This window comes from Kogia breviceps, chromosome 8, assembly GCF_026419965.1.
Source record: "Kogia breviceps isolate mKogBre1 chromosome 8, mKogBre1 haplotype 1, whole genome shotgun sequence".
In the NCBI taxonomy this organism is placed as follows: domain Eukaryota; kingdom Metazoa; phylum Chordata; class Mammalia; order Artiodactyla; family Physeteridae; genus Kogia; species Kogia breviceps.
Genome location: NC_081317.1, coordinates 10,835,037 through 10,858,571, shown reverse-complemented (window position 1 = coordinate 10,858,571; position 23,535 = coordinate 10,835,037). Strand labels below are relative to the sequence as shown.

The 23,535-nt window shown below is 57.6% G+C and overlaps 1 protein-coding gene across 4 annotated transcripts in view; it reads left to right on the top strand.

Moving 5' to 3' along the window:
- NEK6 (NIMA related kinase 6) overlaps nt 1–23,535 on the top strand; it is an 86,137-nt gene that overhangs the window by 41,672 nt on the left and 20,930 nt on the right. For 2 of the 4 annotated variants that reach the window (XM_059073151.2, XM_067040751.1), the window contains exons 2-7: nt 2,270–2,388; nt 12,274–12,414; nt 13,839–13,901; nt 16,657–16,767; nt 21,214–21,322; nt 22,371–22,478. In XM_059073151.2, the coding sequence (XP_058929134.1) occupies nt 2,299–2,388; nt 12,274–12,414; nt 13,839–13,901; nt 16,657–16,767; nt 21,214–21,322; nt 22,371–22,478 (622 nt within the window). In that variant the 5' untranslated portion in view covers nt 2,270–2,298. Of the gene's footprint in view, nt 1–2,269; nt 2,389–12,165; nt 12,415–13,838; nt 13,902–16,656; nt 16,768–21,213; nt 21,323–22,370; nt 22,479–23,535 lie in introns of all 4 variants that reach the window. The other 2 variants (XM_067040753.1, XM_067040752.1) reach the window with 2 other exon arrangements.

Here is a 23,535-nt window from a genome sequence, read left to right as displayed (position 1 = left end):
TGGAGGAGGAGGGCTTGGCGGAAAGGGCACCAGGCACTGGTGGAGACCCAGGAGTCCAGGCGGAGGCGAGGCCTGGGCTGGGGCAGAGGCCTCAGAAGTACAGGCGCACCCCTTCATACCCTCCACGTGACACCCCTTTGAGATAAGAGCAAAGAGACGACAGCAAGAGATCTACCTCTTTATATGTACGCATTAGGATGAAGCACATAAGCTGCCGTACGTGAGGTTCAAAACTGGCAATTGCACAGGCAGCAAACAGCGCAGGCCGGGCTGGGTTTGGCAGGTGGCTCTCAGCCACCAGGGGCTCCCTACTGGGCTGAGGCGGGTGCCATCTGCAGACCGTGCCCCCGCTCCATGTTTCCTTGCGTCCTGCCATCTACTTTGTATGCTAGAGAGCAGTTTTACCCCAAAATGCTGAGGAAAGGGGTGTGAGGGAGGAGCTGGGCCTGCCCTGAGGACACAGAGGAAGGACGGGTGCTGGACGCCAGTGTGCAGATTCTAGAGAGGCTCGGGGTGCCTTCAAGGGCAGAGGCGGGGAGGCCGAAGGTCCTGCTGAGCAGGCGATTCAGGGCTTGGTGGCCAAACTTTGACAGGTGTCGTAGACCTCTCTAAGCCTGGGAGGGCTGGCCCGTCAACTACCAGAAAGAGCTACGGTGGGGAGGAAGGAAGCGTGATCTGTGACCAGATCTCAGTGGCACTGACCACAACAGCCCCGTTGGTGTGGGTTCCTTTCCCACCGCTCAGATCACCCCGTTCACGCAGCAGGACCTGCCAACCCACTGGACCAGGCGACACCTATCAGCTTGGGCTTTGGCTGGTGGGGATGGCTGGGGGTGCAGATGACCAGGTGACTTACAGGTGGCGAGAGGCAGAGTCCGTCTAGAGAGAAAGACGATGTCCTGGGTTGGGTTCTCCAGAAGCAGACCCTGAGACGAGAACGTATGGGGGAAACCCTGTGGGAGTGGGGGAGGCAGACAAGCAGGGTGTGATCTCAGACCAAATCACTACCCCGCTCGGCTCTCTGGAGTGACTTACCCCCAGCGCGTCCTGACCGGAGGCAGGGGAACGGGCTCGCACACTCGCCCCCTGGGTCATTGGTTCCTAGGGACTCCAGCGCTCCAGAGGGTATAGACGAAGCTGCTCTGATAGCCTGGCCAGCCCTTCGGGGTTCTGTTTGGGGAGGGTCAAGTGAGAGGTGCCCGTGGGAATGCCAAGGTGGGGTCTGGTGGAAGGAACAGCAGCCTGATTAGGGGGCCCTCGCCATACGCCCGCCCTGCACCCCGTGTCTTCCAGGCATCCTGGGGGAGCCCAGGCCTGGCCCTGGACACCGAGGTTTAGGTGTCGTAGAAATGCTTGTGGGTGAACGGAGGGCTTTCCTCCCGAGGAGGAGCGCTTTCCCTCTTGCGTCCAGGAGCGCCACGAGCCATACAGCTGCTTCCGTGAGCCTGAGCCCGGGTCCTGCCCCAGAGGTGCTTGTCTGCTGGGGAGGCTGCCTGTGACACCAGCAGTGGAAGCGAGCTTGGGAGTGAGACTGAGATGGCCTTTAGCTCAGGCCTGGGCACATGCTGGGCAGTGAATCAGGACAGCTTCTGCGGTTACTATGGCAGCTGCTGAGTGGCATCCTTGACTCTCCTGGGTGCCTCTGACGTGGCAGCCCAAGCCCTGGAGGTTGAGGGGGCCGTTCCCTGTGCAGAGGGCTCTGCCCCTGCCTGGAGCTTTGTGCAGGACTTGAGCAGGACCTGTGGCCTCGACCTTCCCAGGGTCTGGTGCACCAGGTCCCAGCAAAGACGGGCATGTGGGGTCCTTCCTGCAGCTGCTACCTGCAGTCCGACTCAAGGTCTCTCTCTTCTCGCCACTAGGCTGCCAACCTGGGTTTGTATGGGGGTGAGGCACGGAGGACAGTAACGGGGCAAGAACAGGCTTTGGAGTCTGGCCCATGTGGCATTGAATCTGGCGCCTCCCTTGCTGGATGGTGGGGGCACCTTTAGACTTTTCCCTGCACAGAATCTGTGTTCCCCTCTATCCAGCGGGGATGGCCCTAGCAACCTAGCCGGGCCAGCGTAATGGAGGGAGGTGTGTCACATGGGCCGTCGAGCTGGTCCTGCCACTTCCGAGCTGGAGAACCAAGGGCAAGTTACCTAACAGCTTGGCACCTCAGCCCGCGCGTCTGTAAAATGGGACAAGTGAAATTACTTCCTCGATCCGAGGGCCATCGGGAAGAGAAAGTGCACAGGCCTGTGTGTAAGAAAGCCCTTCTTTTCTGTTGCAGCCCGTGTCCTCGTGAGGCTGGCATGCAGGATGGCAGGACAGCCTAGCCACCTGCCCCACGGAGGGAGCCCGAACAACCTCTGCCACACCCCGGGGCCCGCGCACCCTCCTGACCCACAGGTAAGCCCCCCTCCCTCATCTGCGCTGGAGAGTCTTGGAGGAACACAGATCCCTGAGGCTGCTTTGTCCCGGCCACGGAAGGACGCCCCTTGGCAGCCCCCAGGCACCTTGAATGTTTCCAGTGATGGGAGCAGAGTCACTACCTAACCAGTCTGCCCTCCATCCCAGTCAGCAACACTCACAGATGCCTCTCTGTTCCACACTCTGGGCTGGGAGGCCAGGCCCTGGTCCTGTCCCTGGGGTTTCCATGAGAATGGAACAGCTTTATCTCAGAGGGATCAGCACTGGTTAGAAGGACAGACATAGAGGGAGTCGTGGAGGCCCCGAGGAGAGTGAGGGGTGCAGGCGAGTGGACGGGGTGCGCTTGGGGTCGGAAAGTGCTTCCTGGCTCTGAGCTGGTCTGCCTCCTTTCTGGTCTCAGCTGCGTTCTGGCCCTCTTTAGCCTCTTTGTCTAGGACCCGCAGAGCTTCGGGGTCGCTGGTTTCCTTACACTGGCCCCACCCTCTCAGAGAGTCAGGCAGCCTTTGGCAGCTTTTCGGAAAGTGGCTTCTGGGGTTGTGAGCTGCTCGCACACCCCACGCCTTTGCACGTGCCATTCCCTGGGCCTGGGGTGCCCTCCTTGACACCTCCAGGCCTCAGTCCAAATGCCGCTGCTTCTGGGGAGCCTTCCTGTTCCACGGCACTCCCTGCTCTGTGCTGTCTCCACACCTGCGCACCGGCACTAGGTCATGGCCGTGATCTCATCCGCTGGGGCACTGGCTCCTGGGTCTGCCTCCCTTCCTGGACAGAAGCCTCTGGGGTGGGGGTTCACCTGCCAAGTTCATGAACTGCAGATTCATGGAGCGCACCACCCAGGACACTGCCGTGTGTGAACAGACCCAGGTCTGCTCTTAGGGAGCACACAGCCTCACAGGAGAGAAAGACAAGAAAGAAAGCAGAAGAAACGGGGGGTCAGTGGAACTCCAGCAAGGAATGTGGTCTGAACTAGGGGACCAGAGAGACCTCCTGGAGGAAGTGGCTTGCAAAGGATTGGAGGGGACAGAGAGCTAGGCTGGGCAGATTGGCCAGGGCCAGGTGCTGTAGCATCCTGTGCGCAGCCTGGAATGATGGAAAGTAATTGTCCAGGGTTGGCTTATGTCCCGGGCCTGTGAGACCTAAGTCAGGAGGAGACTCAGAGTCAGCCACCTTCCTGAGCCATGGAAGGATTGTCACAGCTTCTACCTGCCTAGTCCCGTTGGAGGACTTCAGGTGGACTGGTGTTTGACCTGCTTGGGCAGGGTTGCCATGTACAGTTGTACAGGTTCTACACTGCCCAAAGGTGCCTGGTCAAAATCCTTCTCCTGCGCCTGAGCTCTCATCAAACTGTGCTTCCTGGTGTGACGCTGCATCAGCCCCAGGGAAGGGGCACATCTATGGATTCACACAGAGATGACATATTAAGTAGGAGAAACCGTGTATGTGCACACACACACGCCCAGGGGGTCCAAAGACATCTATGCTATTCATCCTCCCCATTCCAGTTACTGGCTGGGATGCAGGGGCCCATTTCCTAGGTGGAATTTGGGGAGAAAGCTGGGAAGCCCATAGACACTGCTGGTCCAGGGTCCACCAGGACACCTCCCCGATGGCTGGGGGCAGTGGGGCCTCCTCGTGTAATGTAGCAATTTGTCATATTAAGTCATTCACTAACAATTGAGTCCCCCTTGATTAATCTCCCAGAATTAGCCAGTTGCATTTTGAGCAATTAGGGTTAATTACAGCCTCATTTGGCAGAGCAGAGAGTCCCATAATTATGTCACAAACAAGGCGAGGAGGTGGTGGGCTGCCGTGGCGGTGGCACCTTCCGGGTGTCTCCTCGCACATGTTGGAGTGGGTAATGACATAGTTAAGTGTAATTAGATACGATTACTCAGCGTTGGCTAGCGGCTGGCAGGAAAGATACCCCTGGTTCGCCAGCATCTGGCCGGGTCTGCAGAACTGGGGCACAGCTGCATTGACGCTGGAGCTGCTGCAGGTCGGGGCTGGAATGAAAACAGTCAGGCGCTTTCTCTCTCCTCGTCTCATAGAGCACTGGTATTTAAACACTGTCTGGGGAGAGATCACGCACGGCTGGAATCTCGCCTGTTTTCAGGACATGGAAACACCTCAAAGTGACGGCACAGGCATTTTCCTTTATGGCAGGAGGCACTGCTGTTTCCCTGAAATCACCCTGAGAGAAAAGAGCCGGACTGCATAATGGCAAAATGCTGTGCTCTGGACCAGGCTGGGTTTGGTTCCCAATTCCATCCCTCACCAGCCAGGTGACATTGGGTAAATGACCTCTCTGAGCCTCAGTTTCCTCTTCTGTAAAATGGGGCCATGAAGAAAGTGAGATGGCATATTTTAAACACCCAACATGGTACCTAGCATCGTGGGTGTTAAGGAAATGGTATGTCATTGATCTTATTCTCTTTTTTTTTTGCGGTACGCGGGCCTCGCGCTGTTGTGGCCTCTCCCATTGCGGAGCACAGGCTCCGGATGCGCAGGCTCAGCGGCCATGGCTCACGGGCCCAGCCGCTCCGTGGCATGTGGAATCTTCCCAGACCAGGGCACGAACCCGCGTCCCCTGCATTGGCAGGCAGACTCTCAACCACTGCGCCCCCAGGGAAGCCCCATTGATCTTATTCTTATATTTAAAAAATCATTTTGGTTTTCACAGCTAAAGAGCCCAGGGCTGGAAATACCCCCAGTGTAGAAAGAACAATTTAGCAAACACTCAAACTCTGGCTTTTGTTAACCTTCTGTGTCCAAGGCTAGTGGTTTGTTCATTTCGGGGAACTTTCTAGCTCTGGGTGCTGTCAGCCTATGAAAATATGTTTGCTGAACTGGGTTAAATCATATGTGAAATTCATATATGCTTGGGAAAGCTGAACATGCTTGCTTTTATTGAGGTTTCTAATGAATGAATGTGGAGTTGAGAAAAAGAGCTTAAAATGCCCCCATGGTTTATGATTTTACCACTTTGCTGCAGAGCATTTTCATCAGGAAAGAAACGCAGGGCTCAGCTGACCCACTAAGAAACACATGAATTTCCAAGAAGGAGAAAGGTGTTCTTGTCTGAGAAAGCCCTGGCTAATGTGTCTTCCATCTGGAAAGTCTTTGCAAACCTGCTTGGGACGTGCCAAGTTCAGTTATATTCGGCACTGTTCAGAGACAGAGGAATGTGCCTAAGTTTGCAGGGGATGGGGACAGCTGTCATTAGTTCTGCATTGCACCAAAATCTTTATGAAAATCTTCCCAAAACAATGATGATAGTTAGATAAGATTTAATGACCAAATATTAATGGCCATTAAAATTCAAGAAGTGTTGGCTAAGTGTTATAAATTCAGCGAGTGCTTGTCTCGTTTCTGCCTCGGGTCTGCCGGGGAGCCCTACACATAAGTAAATAAAGATGGTGCAGAGGTGAGGCTCCCAGGGAGGGGTGGACCGATGCAGGGGGAGCCCAGAGAATGGGGTGGCTTGTTCTGCCCGGGGCATCAGGGTTGACAAGGAAAGCTCTCTCTAGAAAGAAGATGACGCGTGGGCTGACAAGGATCAGGAGTTTGGGGCAAAACAGGGAGAGCAGGATGTTCCAGGAAGAGGAAAGAGCCAGACCTGAAGGTGCAGGACCAGTCAGGCTGGATAAGTATTTAAATACCTGTGCTTAGAAAAGGTGACAGCTGGTGTTTATGAAAGGGCTGGAATCCACATTGTCATTTGGAATTGAACCTGTAGCAAATGGGGAGCCCATTTGGGGTTTAAATTGACAAGGGGTTTGGGCTTTAGGTCACTGGTAGCTGGGGCCCGAGGCACAAGTTAGGTGAAAATAGGAGGTCACATGATGCTTTGGCCTTAAATGGGCCCGACACAGGGAGGGAAGACTCCAGAGACTTCCAGGGGGAACAACCAACTGCCCTTGGTAACTGAAGGGATTCGGGAGAAGGAGGTAGAGGACGTGACCAGCCTGCTGGCATGGGGGCTGATGCTCTTTATGGTTTGTTTCCCTTCAAGTCTTTGCTTGTTAGTCATTGGAGGTAGTTCCAGATTCTCTCATCCGCGTGTTTAAGCTCAGCTTTCTCTGAGCTTGGTTAGTGAGGCTTGTCCTGGGGGAGCCACCACAACTGAGGTTTTGTCATCAGGTGTCTCCCATGTTCAGGCGTCTCGCTCACTGCTCCCATGATCTGATGGCACAGAGCTGAGTGTAGACAGACTTCCAAGCTGAGACAGTCACAGTGGTGGTTGTACCTACGTTACGATGCCTGGCAGTTACCTCATTTCGTCATCCTACCAACTCAAGAGAAGGAGACCCTATTCGGAACTCCATTTTGCAGGAGAGGAAACCAGGATGAGTGGTAACTTGTCCTTTCTGCTATTGAGGGGCAGAGCCCAGAGCCAGGGGTGGATCCAGGCCCTGTGGCCCCACAGAGCATTTTCTTGCCACGACGGCTGCAGGAGGGGAGACTGGCTTCGGGCACAGAATTAGCCAGATCCTGAGGAGCTGAGTGGGGCTGGCGTCGTAAAGAGTCCGCCAACATGGACTCTTTGTAAATCACACCCTTCTCTGGTGCCACACAGATTGAAAGCACATTGCTGTACACACATGTACCGCCTCCATGAGAAGTTCCCTGCACACGATGTCAGATGTCTTTAAAGGTGAAACCCGTTTACAGGAAATGTCATTCTGATGAGGCGTGCTTTTTAAAATCATAGAAACGGTTGCCTTAAAATTAATGATGCATTGCAAATATCAGGGAAAAAAGACCCATCCAGTGTAAAGATGATTAAAATTCAGGTCAGAAGTCTGACTTAGTCAGGCTAAATTTTTTAATGAGATTTCAGAAAATTAATTGGGCAAATGCATTTTTATTCTTTTAACATGTAATTTTGTGCTCCTGTTTGGGGAAAAAAAAAATAAAAAAAAGGATTTGTCGACGGCTGAGGTTTATTGTGGTTCAAACATTTTAAACTCAAATTAGCGCAGGGTGGGGGGCATTTGTGGCCTAATTTGATCTGACTTGGGGAAGAGAGATGGGTCTCTCTGAGCTTTCTGGGGTGGTCCAAGGCACCCCCTCCCGCTGCTGTATGTCTGGTCGTGTCCTCCCATTTCTTGGGAGGGTGGGATCGGGGCCGGAGGTGACTCAGGACCTTGGCCGTGTCCTCGACTCCTGACCCCACCAGATTCCTCCTGCTGCCCACGGAGTTGCTCCCTCCCCAGGCTGACGGCCACCTCCTCCCTGCCCCTCCACCCCATCTCTTCTACCTTTTCGGGAGAACTAAGGGGCTCCCACCCTGGGGAAGGGAGACGAGTAGGTCAGAAATGGCCTCTGGTGCCCACAGCACAGCCTAGAAAGGGAGGCGAGCCTGTTGTCTAGCACAGGCCCTGGGTGACTGGCACGAGGTCGGTAAAGTCAGAAGCTGCAGGTACATCCACCTCACCACTTTCCTGGAGCCAGAGGATGTTGGGTAAATGACCTCTCTGAGCCTCAGTTTCCCCATATGTGAAATGGGGCTGGGGGGACCTAAGTGAGATGGTGTACTTTAAACAGCCAGCGTGGTACCCAGCATCAGGGATGTTAAGGAAATGGGATGTCGTTGAACTTATTCTTTTTTTTTTTTTTTTTTTGGTGATACGCAGGCCTCTCACTGTTGTGGTCTCTCCCGTTGAGGAGCACAGGCTCCAGACGCGCAGGCTCAGCGGCCATGGCTCACGGGCCCAGCCGCTCGGCGGCACGTGGGATCTTCCCGAACCGGGGCACGAACCCGCGTCCCCTGCATCGGCAGGCGGACTCTCAACCACTGCGCCACCAGGGAAGCCCTGAACTTATTCTTGTCTTTTAAAATTCATTTCAGGGAATTCCCTGGTGGTCCAGTGGCTGGGACCCCACGCTTTCACTGCTGTGGCCTGGGTTCGATCCCTGGTCGGGGAACTAAGATCCCACGGGCCACGCGGCGCGGCCAAAAAAAAAAAAAGAAGAAGAAGAAACATTCATTTTAGTTTTTAATAGCTAAAGAGCCTGGGGCTAGAAATATGCTCGGTGCAGACCCTTGGTGGGGTGCGGACGGGGGTGATGATGATGAGAGCTGACAACTCCCTGTGCTTGGTCCCTGGGCCAGGCTCCCGCCAGGCCGGGCACACCCTGCCTCAGCCCACCCCCGGCCCCTGGGAAATAGGTGCTGCCATTCTCCAGACATTCTACAATGCCGACCCGACAGTAATAATAACAGCAAACATGCTAATAACAAACATGTGGCATCTCCCAAGTGCTGGGCCCTCTTCTAAGCGTTCACTCATTAACTTCTTTAACCCCCAGCAACCCTCTGGAGGGGGCGCTGATTATCTCAGCTGGACAGATGAGGAAACCGAGGCCCAGAGGGCTCACCAGGAAGTGGCAGAGCCAGGACTTGAACCCAGACCTCCAGGCCCCAGTGTTAGTGTCTCAACTGACAGAGCCAGAGTGGCAGTCACCTCTCTGCCTACCTGGGCCCAGGGATTGTGTTTATTTTCCCCGGGAGGCAGCGTGGGGTCCGAGCCGTAACGGGGGACGGTAAGCATTACGTGAGCCATTTTCAGAAAGGCCATCAGGAGGATGTGTTGGAGCCGCCATCATGGGAGTTGTTCGGGGCCAGCCCCGTGTTCGCCCAGCAGTTTAGAGCTCCCCAGACCCTCTTCTCCTGGAATCCTCCGGGAAATCCTGGGCTGGTGTTTCTAACATCCCCCGTCATGGATGACCTCTCTCTGATGCAGGAGCAAGAGCGGAACTTGCCAGGGCCCACCCAGGAGGTGGGTGGCAGCAGGGAGAGGCCTGGCCTTTGGGGGCAAGAGCTCAGTTCAGCTTTTCTCTACTCCAGGCCCCTGAGTTAAATCGGGATCGGGACTCTGCTGGCTCAGGCAGCTGCGCCCAGGAGCACTGTGTCCCGCGATGACCCCCATCTGAGCAGAGGCCCCTCTGGGGACAGGGCCCGGTCCTAACCCCTGTAAGGGCAGCGGAGACCCCTGAGCCCCCTCACCGCTGTGCTGCTGCCCGGGTAACCTGCCCCCTCCTCAGAGCTCTCCTCTAATTAGGTCGAATGGGCTGTGACCGGAAATGCAAATCTGGGTCATCGCATATGCAGATGTGCAGGGGAGTCTTAGCCATGGTGGCTGGGAAGTCGCGCGCATCTTCTGGGGGCTTGCAGTGGCTGTGGAGCTGGGCCGCGTGGCCTCTGGGGAACATCCTTGGGGTGGGTGGAGAGCCCTGGGGACCGTGACCCCTCGCCATGGTGGGCAGCAGCCCCACGTTGGCAGGGCCAGGATCTTTAGCGAGCACATCCCCTGGACTCTTCACCGCCATGTCACCTGGCAGCGCAGCTGGGTCTCTATCGTCAGGGAGTTCACGTCCCAGCTCCCCACTGCCTGTGCCTCAGTGTCCTTATTCATAAAGTGGGATTAAGAAGTCTCGTTTCACAAGGCCGTTAGGAGACTTTAGTCCTGAGACCTGCCTAAGCGTCTAGTACAGCAGCGGACGCATAGTAGGTGCCTAATACACGAAAGCTTGTCATCGTTATTTTCATGGCCACGTGTGATCCCTCCGAGTGCCGAGAAAGCTGCCTTTTCCCAAGGTGTGTGAGTTCAGCTGCACCCATAGAAGTGACAGTGGCTGGGTCACAGAGTCCCTTCTGCACCAGGCTGTTTTGGGTGCATTTCGTTGTGTCATTTGACAGACATGCCCTGCGCGCTTGCTTCGAGTGGGTCAGAGCCTTCGTTCAAGGGGCAGAGAGGGGACTAAGACGGGGGCCCACTGGGTGAGGCCCCGGGTGGGGGATGGGTGGGACTCAGGCAGCTGAAGCAGGAAGCGTAGGCCTGGCTAGTCACAGGGTCTCAGAGGAAACGCAGAAGTGGCATCTGAGTTGGGAGGCCACACAGCACAGGGTGAAGGGTATAGGTGAAGGGCGAAGGCTCTGGAGTACCCAGCCCCGGTTCAAATCCCCGCCGTTACTCGTGGTGGGGCCTGGAGCCTCCGCCCGGTCTCCTGAAACGGAGATCGCGATGCTGTCCGCTCACAGGGTCCTGGGAAGCGTTCTGCGTGGTGCACGTAGTCCGTGCCCAGTAAATGCATGCTTTGCTCATCTTAGGTGGACACGCAGTGTGTAGGTAGGTCAGTTGCTGTGACTAAAGAACTTACCTGACAGAGACCAGCAGGTGCTGGGTGAGAGCGTCTTCTTGCTCTGCCAGCCCTCCCTCCCGCTCGGTCCTCGGGTAGAGCATCTTCAAATCCCTGAAGTCCAGGAGACTTCAGAGTTGGGGCGGGCCCAGCTGTCATCTTGCTGAGGGAAGGGGGCGGCGGGATTGCGGGCTGCGAGGCTGAGTTCCAGTTCTCACTCCTGGCAGCGGGGTGCCCGTTAGGGCCTCCTTGGCCCACGGCTGAGCCTCGGCAGGTGCAGAGGTGGTGGGTAGCTGCTCGGCACCCCCCCGCCCCGGCTTCCTCACTCCTGCCCTGCCCACGCCTGCCAGTAACATGACCGCAACCACTAAGCACCTACTGTGTGCAGGGCTAAGCGATCTCATGGGACCCTCACGGCCACCCTACTTCCCCCTTACAGACGAGGGAACAGAGGCACAGGGTGGCTTGTGTAACCACCAAGGTCACCAGCCAGCGACCCAGGCTGATTGGCTCCACTGTTCCCAAGGCTCTCCCAGGGCCTACTGGTCTATTGTTGGCATTCCTAGTAGGGAGAATTCCAGAACACAGCCCAGTGAAATGCTTGATCTTCCACACTCCCAGATGATCTGGCCCAAGTCTGGAAGAGACATTTTTCACTGGAGAAGATTCAGTGGCTTATTCTCGCTGCAGTGAGGCTTTCAGGGTTCCTTGCCCCCGCCCTGCTGCCCAGACCGAAACCTACACACATTTCTGCACACCTACCGTATGGAAGTCATCTGGCCACAACAGAGACCCCTTCTTCATGCCACCATCCAGCTGGGGAGGGTCCCCAGTGTCAGTGATCCCCCCGCCTGAGACTAGCAGGAGGGAGGGTGCATCCCGCCAGGCTGACATGGGGCATTCTCTCCCCCCCTCCGCCTCCCAGGGCCCAGCGTTGGCGCCCCCTCCTCTCCTCTTCCCAAGAGTACCTTTGCAGGTGTGTTTGTGTGTGTGTGTAGGCCGGGAGAGGTACCTGGCCACTGCTGCCTCACCTGTTGGCTCCATCCCTGGGCAGCCTACAGCTTAATCATGGCTTTCAGTGCTGGCCCCTGGAGAGTCATCACGAAGTCTCCAGATTCCTCACGTTGCCGTAAAGGAGGCAGTGTATCCAAACAATGGGCTCAGAGTGTCAGGCTTCAGTGTTCTCTTCTCTGTGATGGGACTGGCTACCCCGGAAAGGGAAGTGGCCATTTTCAGGATGACTTGTAGGGTTAGGGTTGAGGTTGCACATGGAGGGCCCACAGGGCCTCCCCATGGTTGTGTGACTTCGGCGAGTTGCTGCCTTAGACATTTATTGCACCTACTCTGCTGGCCGGCTCCACCGGGACAGAAAGGATTCAGCAGTGACAAAGGCAGGCAAGGCTCTGTCCCACAGAGCCAGCCTTCGGGGGGCGGAGGCAGAAATGAGCGAAGGAAAAAGTGATCACGTACTGAGGGATGGTGATAAATGCTGTGGAAGAGATCACATCTGCAGAGTGGGGGCCTTGGCATCAAACGAAGCTGGTGTGGAGAGCGCCAGGGGGCGAGGGGGCCTCTGATGGTGGGGTTGGCGACCAGGGTTCCTCCTTCACCTTGTAGGGGCACTGCTGGGGCTCAGGAAGGGGCAGCAGCCCCCCTAGGAGCCACGGCTCCTGGCCCTCCACTCTGCCTGGCTGGTCACCGATGCCCTCTGTCCGTCCCCTCCAGAGGCACCCAAACGCCCTGTCTTTTCGCTGCTCGCTGGCTGACTTCCAGATCGAGAAGAAGATCGGCCGAGGGCAGTTCAGCGAGGTGTACAAGGCCACCTGCCTGCTGGACAGGAAGACAGTGGCTCTGAAGAAGGTGCAGGTGAGCCAACAGCCCCATGGGGTCAAGACCACATGGCAGGAGTGGCTGGTGTCCGAACATTGTAGCTCTGGTCTAGTCCCGTCTCTTCTCTTCCCTTCCCTTCCCTTCCTTTCCCTCTCTCCCTCCTTCCCTCCCCCTCCCACTTCCTCTGTAAATGAGGGAAAGTAGTACCCACGTCACTCACGGGGCCGTGGGAGAATCAGGGCGACTTGTCTTTGTGGAAGCTCACTGTAAGCCATAAAGGAAAAGAATGAGCACGTGCTGAGCACCTGCTGTATACCGGATCGCGCTGGAGCTCACAGAACTTTGACAGCAGCCCTGTGGGTAGGGATTATCATCCCCCCAGAGGAGGAAAACTGCAGACATGTGGATAACTCACCAGGGACGGAGGGAGCTGAGACTCAGATCTGCGGCCACTGACGCTCCGTGGTCAGCTCTGGGCTTGAGTGCCCTGCCCCACCTCTGAGTCCCTCCTGAACGGAGGAATGGGGTCAAACAGATGGGCTTTAGGCAACAAAGCCCAGGCAGGAAGCTTTTCCATGAGAGCCACTGAGACCGTCTGAATGCTGCTTTGCTGCAGGAAACGGTCTCGAATCCTCCAGCAGAGCTTCCAGGGTCCCTCTATTTGCTCATTTACCTTAAAAAATGAGATTAACAGTCTGGGCAGAGGAGGCCCAGGAGAGAGAAGGTAGCTGAGACGCAGTCACGAGGTGGGGAGACAAGACGAAGACCCCCCGCCTGGAGCCGGCCAGCGTGATTGCCTCCTTGTTGATCTGTGAGCTGCACGTGAGGCCTCTGATGGCCGGAGGAGAGACGGGCTCCTCGGTTCAGAAAAGGCCTGTGTTCGGCTCTTTGTCTGCCAAGGAAGGGCTTACCTGGGTTCTCTTGGTGTTGGTTTTTAGTGCCAGGATGGGTTCTGTGGTGGGGCTGCTGCAGTGTCGCCCTCCGGTTTGTTCCTGTAAGTTAGAAGATGCTGGGAGGACCCACACAGTGAACACTAGGGGGGCTCGGGGGGGTCAGGGGGTGCATGCTGTACCCCCTCTTCTTACTCGGTCCACACGACTGTCCTGTGAGGTCAGGCTGTTGGCCCCATTTACAGACGTGAAGACTGAGGCTCCAGGCATGTTTCCCGCCACTTACCGGTGCATGACCTCAGCAAGTCACTGGACTTCTCTGGACCTCAGTCTCCTCCTCTGTAAGTCGGCGACAGTAACTCCTGCCTCATGGGAGTTGCCGTGATGATTTGGTGGAAACTGGTCAGCACAGCGCCTGGCACGTGGTGGGCACCCAGTAATCCGAACTGTCATCCTTACAGGGTTCCCTCAGCGAGGAGGTGGGAGAACCCGGACTGGGGTCCTGGGCCTCGTGCCCGCTCTGGGGGTGCTGGGTTTTAACCACTCTTTCTCTGTTTCCTCTCACCCAAGATATTTGAGATGATGGACGCCAAGGCCCGACAGGACTGTGTCAAGGAGATCGGCCTCCTGAAGGTGAGTGCCCTGGGCCGAGCGGGGCTCCCTCCCTTCCTCGGGCCAGTCTGGGCCGCGTCGTGTCCGTCACAGCCCTCAGCCCGTCAGGTTCAGAAACGACAGAGCTGGGTGGGGACAGCAGCTTGTCTGTTTTCTTGTGGCCTGGCAGGGACCCCGCCTCGCCTCGGCCCAGTCCTCATGCTGCCCCCGGACTGGCTGTCCTCGTCCCACGTGGACCCCGGCTGTGGCGGCCCGTGGACCAGGCTGCTGGGGACCCAGCGAGGGTGGGCGTCGGGTTGAACTTCAGTTTGTCCGTCTCTGTCTCCCTCTCTGTCCCATCCTGGCTTTCCTCTCGGTCTCGTATTCTTGTATTTGCACGTGGTGGCGCGCACATTTGAACATTCAGCCACATGTGTTCTCCTTGCTTCTCTCCCATCCTCTTGCTCCCACCGGGAGACGCTCTCTGTTGGGGAGACTCAGCAAAGCCAGCCTGGGGTGCTGGGTAGAATTAACAGCCAAGCACACGGCCCTGGGTTCTGGCCGCTGAAGGGGCCCAGGGCCCCTGAGTTGTCAGCCTGTCGCGCTCTTGCCAGGTCTCCCACAAGGAGGAGGCACAGTTGGGGATGGGTCTCCCCAGGGCGTAGCCGGTGTGCCCGCTCCTCTGTGGGCGGAAGTCCTTGGTTCGGCCAGAGCTGGGCTGACCGGACAGGGTCGTGTGCAGGACAGACGTGCAGGGGCGCATCTAAGGTGAGGGATGGCGGTGGCGTCTGTAGTCGTTCCTTTCCCCCTCCCCGCTGGCTTCCTGAGAGTCAGAGAGAACAGAACTTTCTGGACTAGACCAAGCCTGGTCTAAGGGCTGCTCTCTCCTGGGGATCCTGCCCTACTCCCCAGGCTTAAGATTCAGTGTGGAAGGGGGGGGTGCAGATTGTAGTGGCCTTGAATGCCACACTCAGGATGTGAGACTTGAACATGGGAACAAGAGGGGGGCCCTGTAGTGGCTGTGAGCAAGGGGGGGCCATGGCCAGATGGGAGTTGTGAGCGCTCGCTGGGGTGGCCCCTGGCCACGATGGGTCCCGGGGGCAAGGCTGGAGGCTTGTAGCTATCACAGGTCCAAAGATACCCTTCAGATAATATTTTTAAAGTTTTATGAAATGGTCAACTTTGGGACCTGGTTGTGATGCTGGGAACTGATTACCCGGCCCTGGGGAACGGCTGTCACGATCGCCCACTCCTGTCTCCCCACTTGTGGCCAAGGACATGTGTACTACTCACACGAGTGAGGAGCTGTATGCGTGTGCGCACTGAGCCAGCCTGTTCGGTTCCTGGGCTCAGAAGTGTGTGACCACAGCCCCTTTGGTGGGGCCGCCCCAGGTGGCGTGAACCCAGCCTGCCTTGGGGAGGGCGTTGTGACCCTCCCCCAGGCTGCAGTGCCGCCAAGTGCGGTCGGCCATGGGCTTCGGAGGCAGACCCACCCCTTGCTCACTAGCTGTGGGGCTGTGGGCAGGCTGCCGACCGCTCAGGGCCTCAGTTTCCTCATTTGTCAAAGGGGGCGATGGCAGCAGTGCTGTGTCTTCAGAGGTGTTGCTGGAATTAGAAGATGCCTTGGAAGGACTCAGTGTAGCGGCCGGTCAGAGGCAGCCCTCGTTGCCATGGTGATAACCTCTGCCCCAAGGCCAGCCCCTTTCTGGAACTTGACCCGCCTCCCCGGCCTGCCCTTGGAAGTCAACAGGATGTGCCAGGGCACGAGGTGTTTCCTACAAAACAGAGGGAAACACGGTTCTCGGAGGGGCCACTGGGCGACATCGTTCATACTATTCATGCTGGGACCAGCGAGAGGCTGCCAGGCGTGGGGCAGGAAGGCGAGAGCCCTGTAGGAGCCTCCAGGGCTGGCTTAGGGAGAGAACAAGAGGCGGATGCGTGGCTGTGTGATGTCTGCCGACGTTCCCCTCATCTCAGAATCCAAGACTGGGTGCAGGGCGGCACGCAGCATAGATGCACGTCCCTCGCCCAGCAACCTTCTGGGCCTTTGGGAAAATGTGCTTTCAGGTGGCCTCTGGAGGGGAGCCCCTGTGGACGGGCGACCATACTGTGGCAGAATATTTGAGTCCCCTGTGCCTTCCCCAGATCCCGGAGTCATTTCGGTATAAACGGTTTCAGTTATAAGCAGTTGCCAGGGTCTCCTGTTAGCCAGGGCAGGGGCTGACTTCCAGTCAGCGGGGTGCTGTCCTGTCTGGAGAACGCTCGGGCGACGGTGTGATCAGAGCCCCGCCTCTGGCACTGAGCACCGCACTCAGGGCAGCTCTCACACCAGGAATGATTTTTTTTTTTTTTTCTTCAAGATTTCACCAAGAGTGGGTCAGAAATTGAGGAAGTGGAAAGGAAGGAGACGGACACTTCGAAGTGCTCTACGGAGTGCAGGGACGGAGCAGTTGGGGGCCTGGCCCTAGAGGGGCCTGGGTGGTGAGGAGGAGGAGGAGGGACAGGAGGAAGAGGAGGGTCATTTCCACAAGTGTCTAGTGAGTCTTGGCTCTGTGCAGTCACCATGTTAGACATTTTCAAGGGTATCAGCCCCTGTAATCGTCACAACTTCTCTCCAAAACATTATGTTCATTCTACAGAGGAGGAAACTGAGGCTCGGGGATGCAAAGTGGCTTTCCCAGTGTCACCCAGGTCTGCCTGACTCCCAAGCGCAGGCCTTCCCCCCCAGATACCCCACCTCTGCAGCCGTACTGTCTCTCAGTGGCTCCCTACTCCCTCTTTCTCTCTCTTGGGACAGCAACTGAACCATCCAAACATCATCAAGTATTTGGACTCGTTCATTGAGGACAACGAGCTGAACATTGTGTTGGAGCTGGCGGACGCGGGCGACCTCTCGCAGATGATCAAGGTGAGGGTGCCTGGTGGGAGGGCCGGGTCGGGGGGCTGCCCGGGCCCGGTGGCCCCTCCTCGGACCGAGTTCCTCACCGCCCTGGCCTCAGGCAGAGGTGGCCGCTCGGGATCACTCAGCTCCCCCCGCTTGCCGATGCTCACAGGCCTCGGCTGTGGCCCCTCTCGGGTCCCATCCCCACCTGCTGGGAGAAGGCCAGCTGTGGACAGTGGCTCGTGGGCCACTTCTGCCTTGCAGAGGGATGGGGACAGGACCCCGTGCAGGTCGGACCCCAGCTCATGGAATCTGGGAAAGTGTCTTGTGGGTCCAACTGGCTCATTTTATAGAAGGGAAAACTGAGCCCAGAGAGGCTGAAAGACTTGCCTGAGGGTCCCGCACGTGGGGACAGACCGGTACCTCTGGCCCAGGTCTCTCTTTCCTGGCCTAGGGCCCTCCACGGACATCATCCCCCAGGTGACCTTCCTGAGGCCCCTCCAGCCCTGGAGAGGCATCTTCCTTCCCATATAATGGCTGAGGCTGGGGGTCTCGGAGAGGTTGGGCAACTTGCCAAGTCCCACAAGCAGTCCCCAAACTGCCCCGCCCCCCTTGCCCCACCTCCTTGGGTCCAGGACCAGGTCCGCCTGAGTCTGCACTCGGGGACCATCACGGTGCCACTGATGGGCTACTACTGTGGGCCACAGCCCTGCTGAGCACACGCATCACTCACCAAGTCCACATTGTCCTTAGATAGCAAAGCTCAGAGAGGTCTAGTAACCTGCTTGAGGCAGCACAGCCTCTAAATGGGACCCCCGGGCCTGAGCTCTCAGCTTCACTCATTGCTCCTTCCTCAAGGTTCTCACTCCCCTGCTGGCTAGACCCTCATCCACAGACCGCTGTCCTCGGGTTGCATCGCCTCCCTCCCAGGAGCCCAGTCTGTCCGTGAGCCAGGCTGGGCCACGCTCAAGGCCACACCCTGCTTGCTCTCAGCCACACTTGCAAACGCGGCCAGACATGGATTCTCTGCCTTTCCCACCAGGCACTGGGGATTGAGCAGTTAATTGCTCGGCGCCTGCTCTTCTGAAATTTGGCTCCTAGGAATACGGGCGTCTCTGGGAAGTGGCATTACTTGAGCTGTTATCACCTGTTTTTATATTTTCGTTGACATATTAATGCATTTGCAGGGATGTTAATCTCCACACAGATCCCTGGTGGAAACAGATGTGCTATATCACGTCTTACTTCTTCCTCTCCCCCCCCACCCCCGCCCCACTTTGTTTCTCCTTCCCATGTCATTCTCTCACAGAACACGCATGCATCCGGCGCCCACCGTGTGCCCGCCCCCATGCTGAGACCTAGGGATGCTGCTGGCGGGGCAGTGCCCTCAGGGAGCTCACCTTCTAATGGGAGGGCAGGGCTGTGAACGAGCAGTCATGAGCTGCCATGAACAAGCCAAGTTCAGGGTCTGTGGGAACCAGGGAAGGCTTCCTGGAGGAGGAGACACATGAGCAGAGACCCATAGGGGATACCCGCAGCCCAGAGGCGGAACGGCTTGTGCCAGAGGCCAGAGGGATGGAAACCCAGGGGTCCACAAAATACTTTGGTCCAGGAGAGCACTGGGCAAGGGGAGGAGTGGAGAGCGTGAGGCGGACGGTGGTCGCACCAACCAGGGCCTCATGTGCGGGCTTAGGGTTCGGAACCTTGCCCCGAGGCCAGCAAGACGCTTCCTGAGACTCGTGATGCAGAGTAAACATGATCAGCTTTGTGTTCTGGAAGAATGACTGGACGCCCAGTGGAGGGAGCAGCGGGGCTGGGGGGAGAACAGCAGGAGGAAAGACCCTGGAATATGGCCTGTGGTGAGGGTGCTGCACCCTGTCAGCCCCAGTGGACCCCAGACCCCCTCACAGCCTCTCAGTCCGTGGAGTGGGACTGGAGTCAGACAGTGGGGTAGGGGGTGTTGGGCAAATTACAAATCCCTCCCCTCCCTGAACCTCAGTTTCCACCCCTGTCCCGGGGGCCTCATAGGGGACGGCCGCGTGGGAACTGCAGGACCCGGATGCGTGCTCCTTCCAGCCAGGAGAGACAGGAGGGAGGCCCTTTGTGCCTGGCCTGGCGGCCGGGGTGCCTTCCCTTCACCACGTGCCCCTTCCCAGGCTTCCCTGGGGCCAACCCTGGCTCAGGGTTCAAGTCGGTCACTCACCCCCTGGGTTTCTGGGGCAGTGGCCTGGCTTCCAGGCACCTCAGGCCCTCCGGTCCCGGGAGCCCTCCTCCTCACCTGGCCTGGCACCTCCTCTCCCTCGGTCACAGGGCCCCTCACCCTTCCCTGCCCCTCCCTGAGCCTGTTCCCCCTGCCGTGGCCCTTCTTCCCCTGCAGAGCCTGGCTGGGCGCTGTCCACAGAAGGCGGGACAGGCAGGGCAGGGCCATAGAAAGACCCTGGGCCCAGAGTCAGGTACACCTGCTGGATGACCTTGGATGGGTCCCCGTGCCTCAGTTTCCCTGTCTGTAATGCACCCAGCACAGTGCCTGGGGCCTGGTAGCAGCTCGGTTTCTCTGGCCTTTCCCACTCTCTAGCCGCCTCTGGGTTTTGAGGGGAACAGGGGCCTTGCCAGGGCTCAGTCTGGGGCCATACCAAGGTCTGGCCTGGAAGGCCACTGGCCAGCGGACCCTGAGTCCCTAGGGCCCCCAGCCTCAGGGGCCAAGCAACACCACCAGGGCCATGGTGCCGGCATTATTTACGATGGACGGTGAAGCCGGGAGCTGCTGCCACCCCAGAACCCACCAGAGACTCTGCGCCTTCCTGCTAAATGTCACACACACCAACAGGACGTGACATTTAGAAAGTCACTGCTCACAGCCCTGCACTTCCCCACTTAAATGCCCTAATGAGGATTAGCTAACATCATGGCATAAATAACACCGCAGCCCGGCCCACCACAGAGGTCTGGGGCGGCCCGGGAGGGATGGGGGTCCTGTGCTGGGGGGGGTCCGTGCCAGGAGCCTGGGGCAGACCACACATAGGCCTCCTCCCAGAACGGAGGCTCTTGGGGCTGTAGTGCCAGGCCAGGAGCTTTCCGCTGTGACTGTCCCAACCTTGGAGGCGCCCACATCCAATCCCAGCTCTGCCGCCCCTGCTGGGTGACCCTTGGCAAGTTCCCGAACCTCTCTGACCTTGATCCTTCACCAGGTGGTTACTGGTGTCCTTAGAAGTGGGTTAATAACTTGTGTTTCCTGAGTGGAAGGCCTGGGGTTGAGCTGTTGGGACTCTGCCCCTGACTAGCTCCCGTGTGGCCCTCAGTTTCCTCATCTGGGAGATGGGTGCAGTCATCCCTGTGTGGGGCCCAGCACAGACACTGCACGTGACATGTGCCCAGCGGAGGTTAGCTCGGGTCCCGCCTTCTACCCCATATGACCCATCCGAGGCTGGGAGTGTGTCCTGGGTCCCTGTCTTCCCTGTGCCAGCTCGGCTGCCCTGACAAAGGGGCCGAGGCTTCCCCGCTGGCTGCTTTGGAAAAAGGTGGTTGCTCTGAAGTGAACAAAAACCTGGTTCCGAGGTAGCGGTGTGTGAGTCGTGCCCCCCGACCCACCCGGGCCTGGCTCACAGGAGATCCCCCAGAGACTTGCTGATCTAAACAGTGGACGAGGGCATGTTCCCAGTTTACTTCTTCCAGGATCTTTGGTTCCTTACAGCTCCTTCAGTGCAGCCTGGATGGCTTTTGGTTTTTTGGTTTGTTTTTTTTCTGGAACATCATGTATGATTTTCCAGGCAACAAAGTAGGTTTTGCTTGTCGAAACTGAGGGGGTCCATTCGAGAATGTCAAGAACCACTTCCTTGAGGTTCTTGCCATGCTTGTTAATGGTTATGTATGCTGAGGTTTGCTGGCTCCAAGGAGGGGAGCTGTGATTTAGCCACCAAACATGTCTTGGGTGCCCCCATCCTGGGCCAGACCAGGGCCAGGGCAGAGAGTCCACACCAGTCACTCCTGCAAGGAACTTCCTGTCGGGCAGTGGAAGGAGATGGATGCATGTCCAGGAGATTCCAGGGAAAGGGTGATTGAGAGGAGCCTTCAAAATGTGGTCTGGGGGGACTTCCCTGGTGGTCCAGTGGGTAAGATTCTGCACTCCCAATGCAGGGAGCTCAGGTTCAATCCTTGGTCAGGAAACTAGATCCCATATGCACGCCACAACGAAGATCCTGCGTGCCCCAACTAAGACCCAGCACAGCCTAAATAAATAAATATTAAAAAAAAAAAAAAAAAAAAAAAAAAAAGATGTGGTCCAGGCATTCCTTCAGCAAAGCCGTCCAGGACATCGGCTTTGGGTAAGGTCTGCCCTGCCCTCAGGTAGCCCGATGCAGGTGCTGGTGGCGGACAGGTGACCGCTGGGGATAGGACGGGGCCAGTACCCTACAGCTGCCCTCCCTCTCGGCCCATCACCCAGGCCTGTCTATGTGTCTGTCTCCCCCACTGCAGTATTTTAAGAAGCAGAAGCGGCTCATTCCCGAGAGGACGGTGTGGAAGTACTTTGTGCAGCTGTGCAGCGCCGTGGAACACATGCACTCCCGCCGGGTGATGCACCGAGGTACGTGCCGGCCCGCCGGGGCCTCGGGGCCCAGAGCCAGCAGGGAGGCTGGACCCCAGGACACAGCTTTCCCCTCGGCTCCGGGCTCCTCAAGGGATAGCCATGTGAAAGTTGGACCACTCTGTATTCCCCATCCGGCGGGTGTCCAGCATCTCGCCTGTCCTTATGGGGTCAGAGAATGGGCGTGTGAGGCCCCAGGCTCGATTGTACACCCGTGCCTCGTGGCTCTTGCCCCTGTCAGGGGCCCCCCATGGTGGGATCACCAAATACCATGTAGTTACATGGACCCCAAGGACAGGGACCATGCTTGGCACATACTCTCCAGCCCCCAACACCAGCCTGGAGCCAGCACAGAGGGGACCACAGCAAGGGTTGGGTGGAGAGACTGGGAGGGAGGTGACTGAGTCATGGCCAGTTCCAGTATTGCCACCAGCTCTGCCTGGGAGGGCAAGGAAAGCATCCTGGAAAAGGGAACTTTAGTATGGGCTTTGAAGTCTTAGTAGGAGTTGGCTGGGCAGAGGAGGTAAGTGTTTCTGAAAGTTGACATTGTCCTGAACTGTGAGGAAGGAGCCTGCTGGAAGGAGTCACGTAGATGACTTCTCTGATTCCTCCATACGTTCATTCCCCCTGCATTTATCAGTGTCTGCTCTATGCGAGGCACTGCCCTAGTCACTGGGGAACAGCACAGGTTACCTCCCTGGGTGCCTCCTTCATCTGTTAACACAAATTTTCTCAGAGTGCCTGCTCTAGCTGTAAAAGAGGAAACGAGCACAAAAATCCCTGCCCTCCTAGACCTCACAGCAGCCCTGTGACGTAGTGAAGTTAGACCCATTTCACAGATGAGGAAACTGAGGCTACATTTCTCAAGGTCCACAGCTGGGCAGAGGCAGGGCTGGGGCCTCGGCCTGAGGGAGCAGGGCTGGCAGCTGAGCCGACATCACCTGAAGGGCCCTCCCCTCCACCCACCCCCAGGCCGCCTCCTACGTCCTGCCCCTCCCCAGCCATCGCCACCTCTGATCCCACACCAACCCCTGTCCTTCCCCTGCAGACATCAAGCCTGCCAACGTGTTCATCACAGCCACGGGCATCGTGAAGCTCGGTGACCTTGGCCTGGGCCGCTTCTTCAGCTCCGAGACCACCGCGGCCCACTCCCTAGGTAAGCGGCCCGTCCACGCCCAACCCCCTGCAGGGTCCTGGATGACACGGGGCGATGCGGACCCTGTCCCCATGGTTCCTTTGGTTAGTTAGTGCAGCAGAATGCCTTGTTGAACCCCAGACATTCTTCTTCAGAACAGTGACCAGAGGGGAGTAAACCAAGGCCCCGAGGAGCCCGGGATGGGGCTCCCCTGCATCCTCACACGCTCACTCACGCTCTGGCGGGGGCGGACATGTGGCTCTGTGGTCGCACCGGCAGCCACTCCGTGTTTCTCGTTGCTGCGTGGTATCCCATCGTGTGTGAGTGTGTGCGTCTGGTGGTTTTGAAACCCTCGTCCCCATCTGACCCTGGAGGACCCCTGGCCCGGCCTCCTTAGCAGCTGGTGCGTCGTGGTTCTTGTGTTAGGTCAGAATGAAAGGATGTTCAAGGACCCGCCAACCCGTGAGTTCTCATCACTTCATTCACCCACGCGGGCTGTTCCTCCTGCCGGGGGACGTTTGGGCTGTTCCCGTTTGGGGCTTTTAAATAAGCAGTTTCAAAGCTGTGGGGGCCGGTAGTGCTCACCCGGTAGAGGTGACTTTCCAGCTGAGCTGTGGGGAGTGAATAGGAGCTGGCGGGGCACGGGGGGAGGGGCGAGGTGATCGGCATCGAGGGACCTCGGGTGGCGAGGAAGGCGGGCGGGGCCTTGAATGCTAAGCTCAGTGGGCAGGCACCATCCCGGGAGTGCGGGGGCCCTGAGGGCCAGACGCCGGAGGAGACTTGGAGGTCACATGTGTGTTTCGGGTGACGTTAAGCACTGCCCAGCTTCGGAATCCGGATACGTGAGTGAATGCAAAACGTGGAGCCATGGAGGAGTTTACGTTTCATTAGAATGACATTTAAGTAGAAACCAGCAAAGTCCCCAGTGGAACACAGAAGTAGGGTCCCCTATGTGCTGTGACCAGGGCCATGGGGGAACGTTTCATGACAGGGAGGAGTGTAGGGGCATCTCCCCTTTCCCTGAGCAATTCCTGGCTCTTCGGGGTGGCATTTGAGGGGACGGTGCCTGAGGCTCACC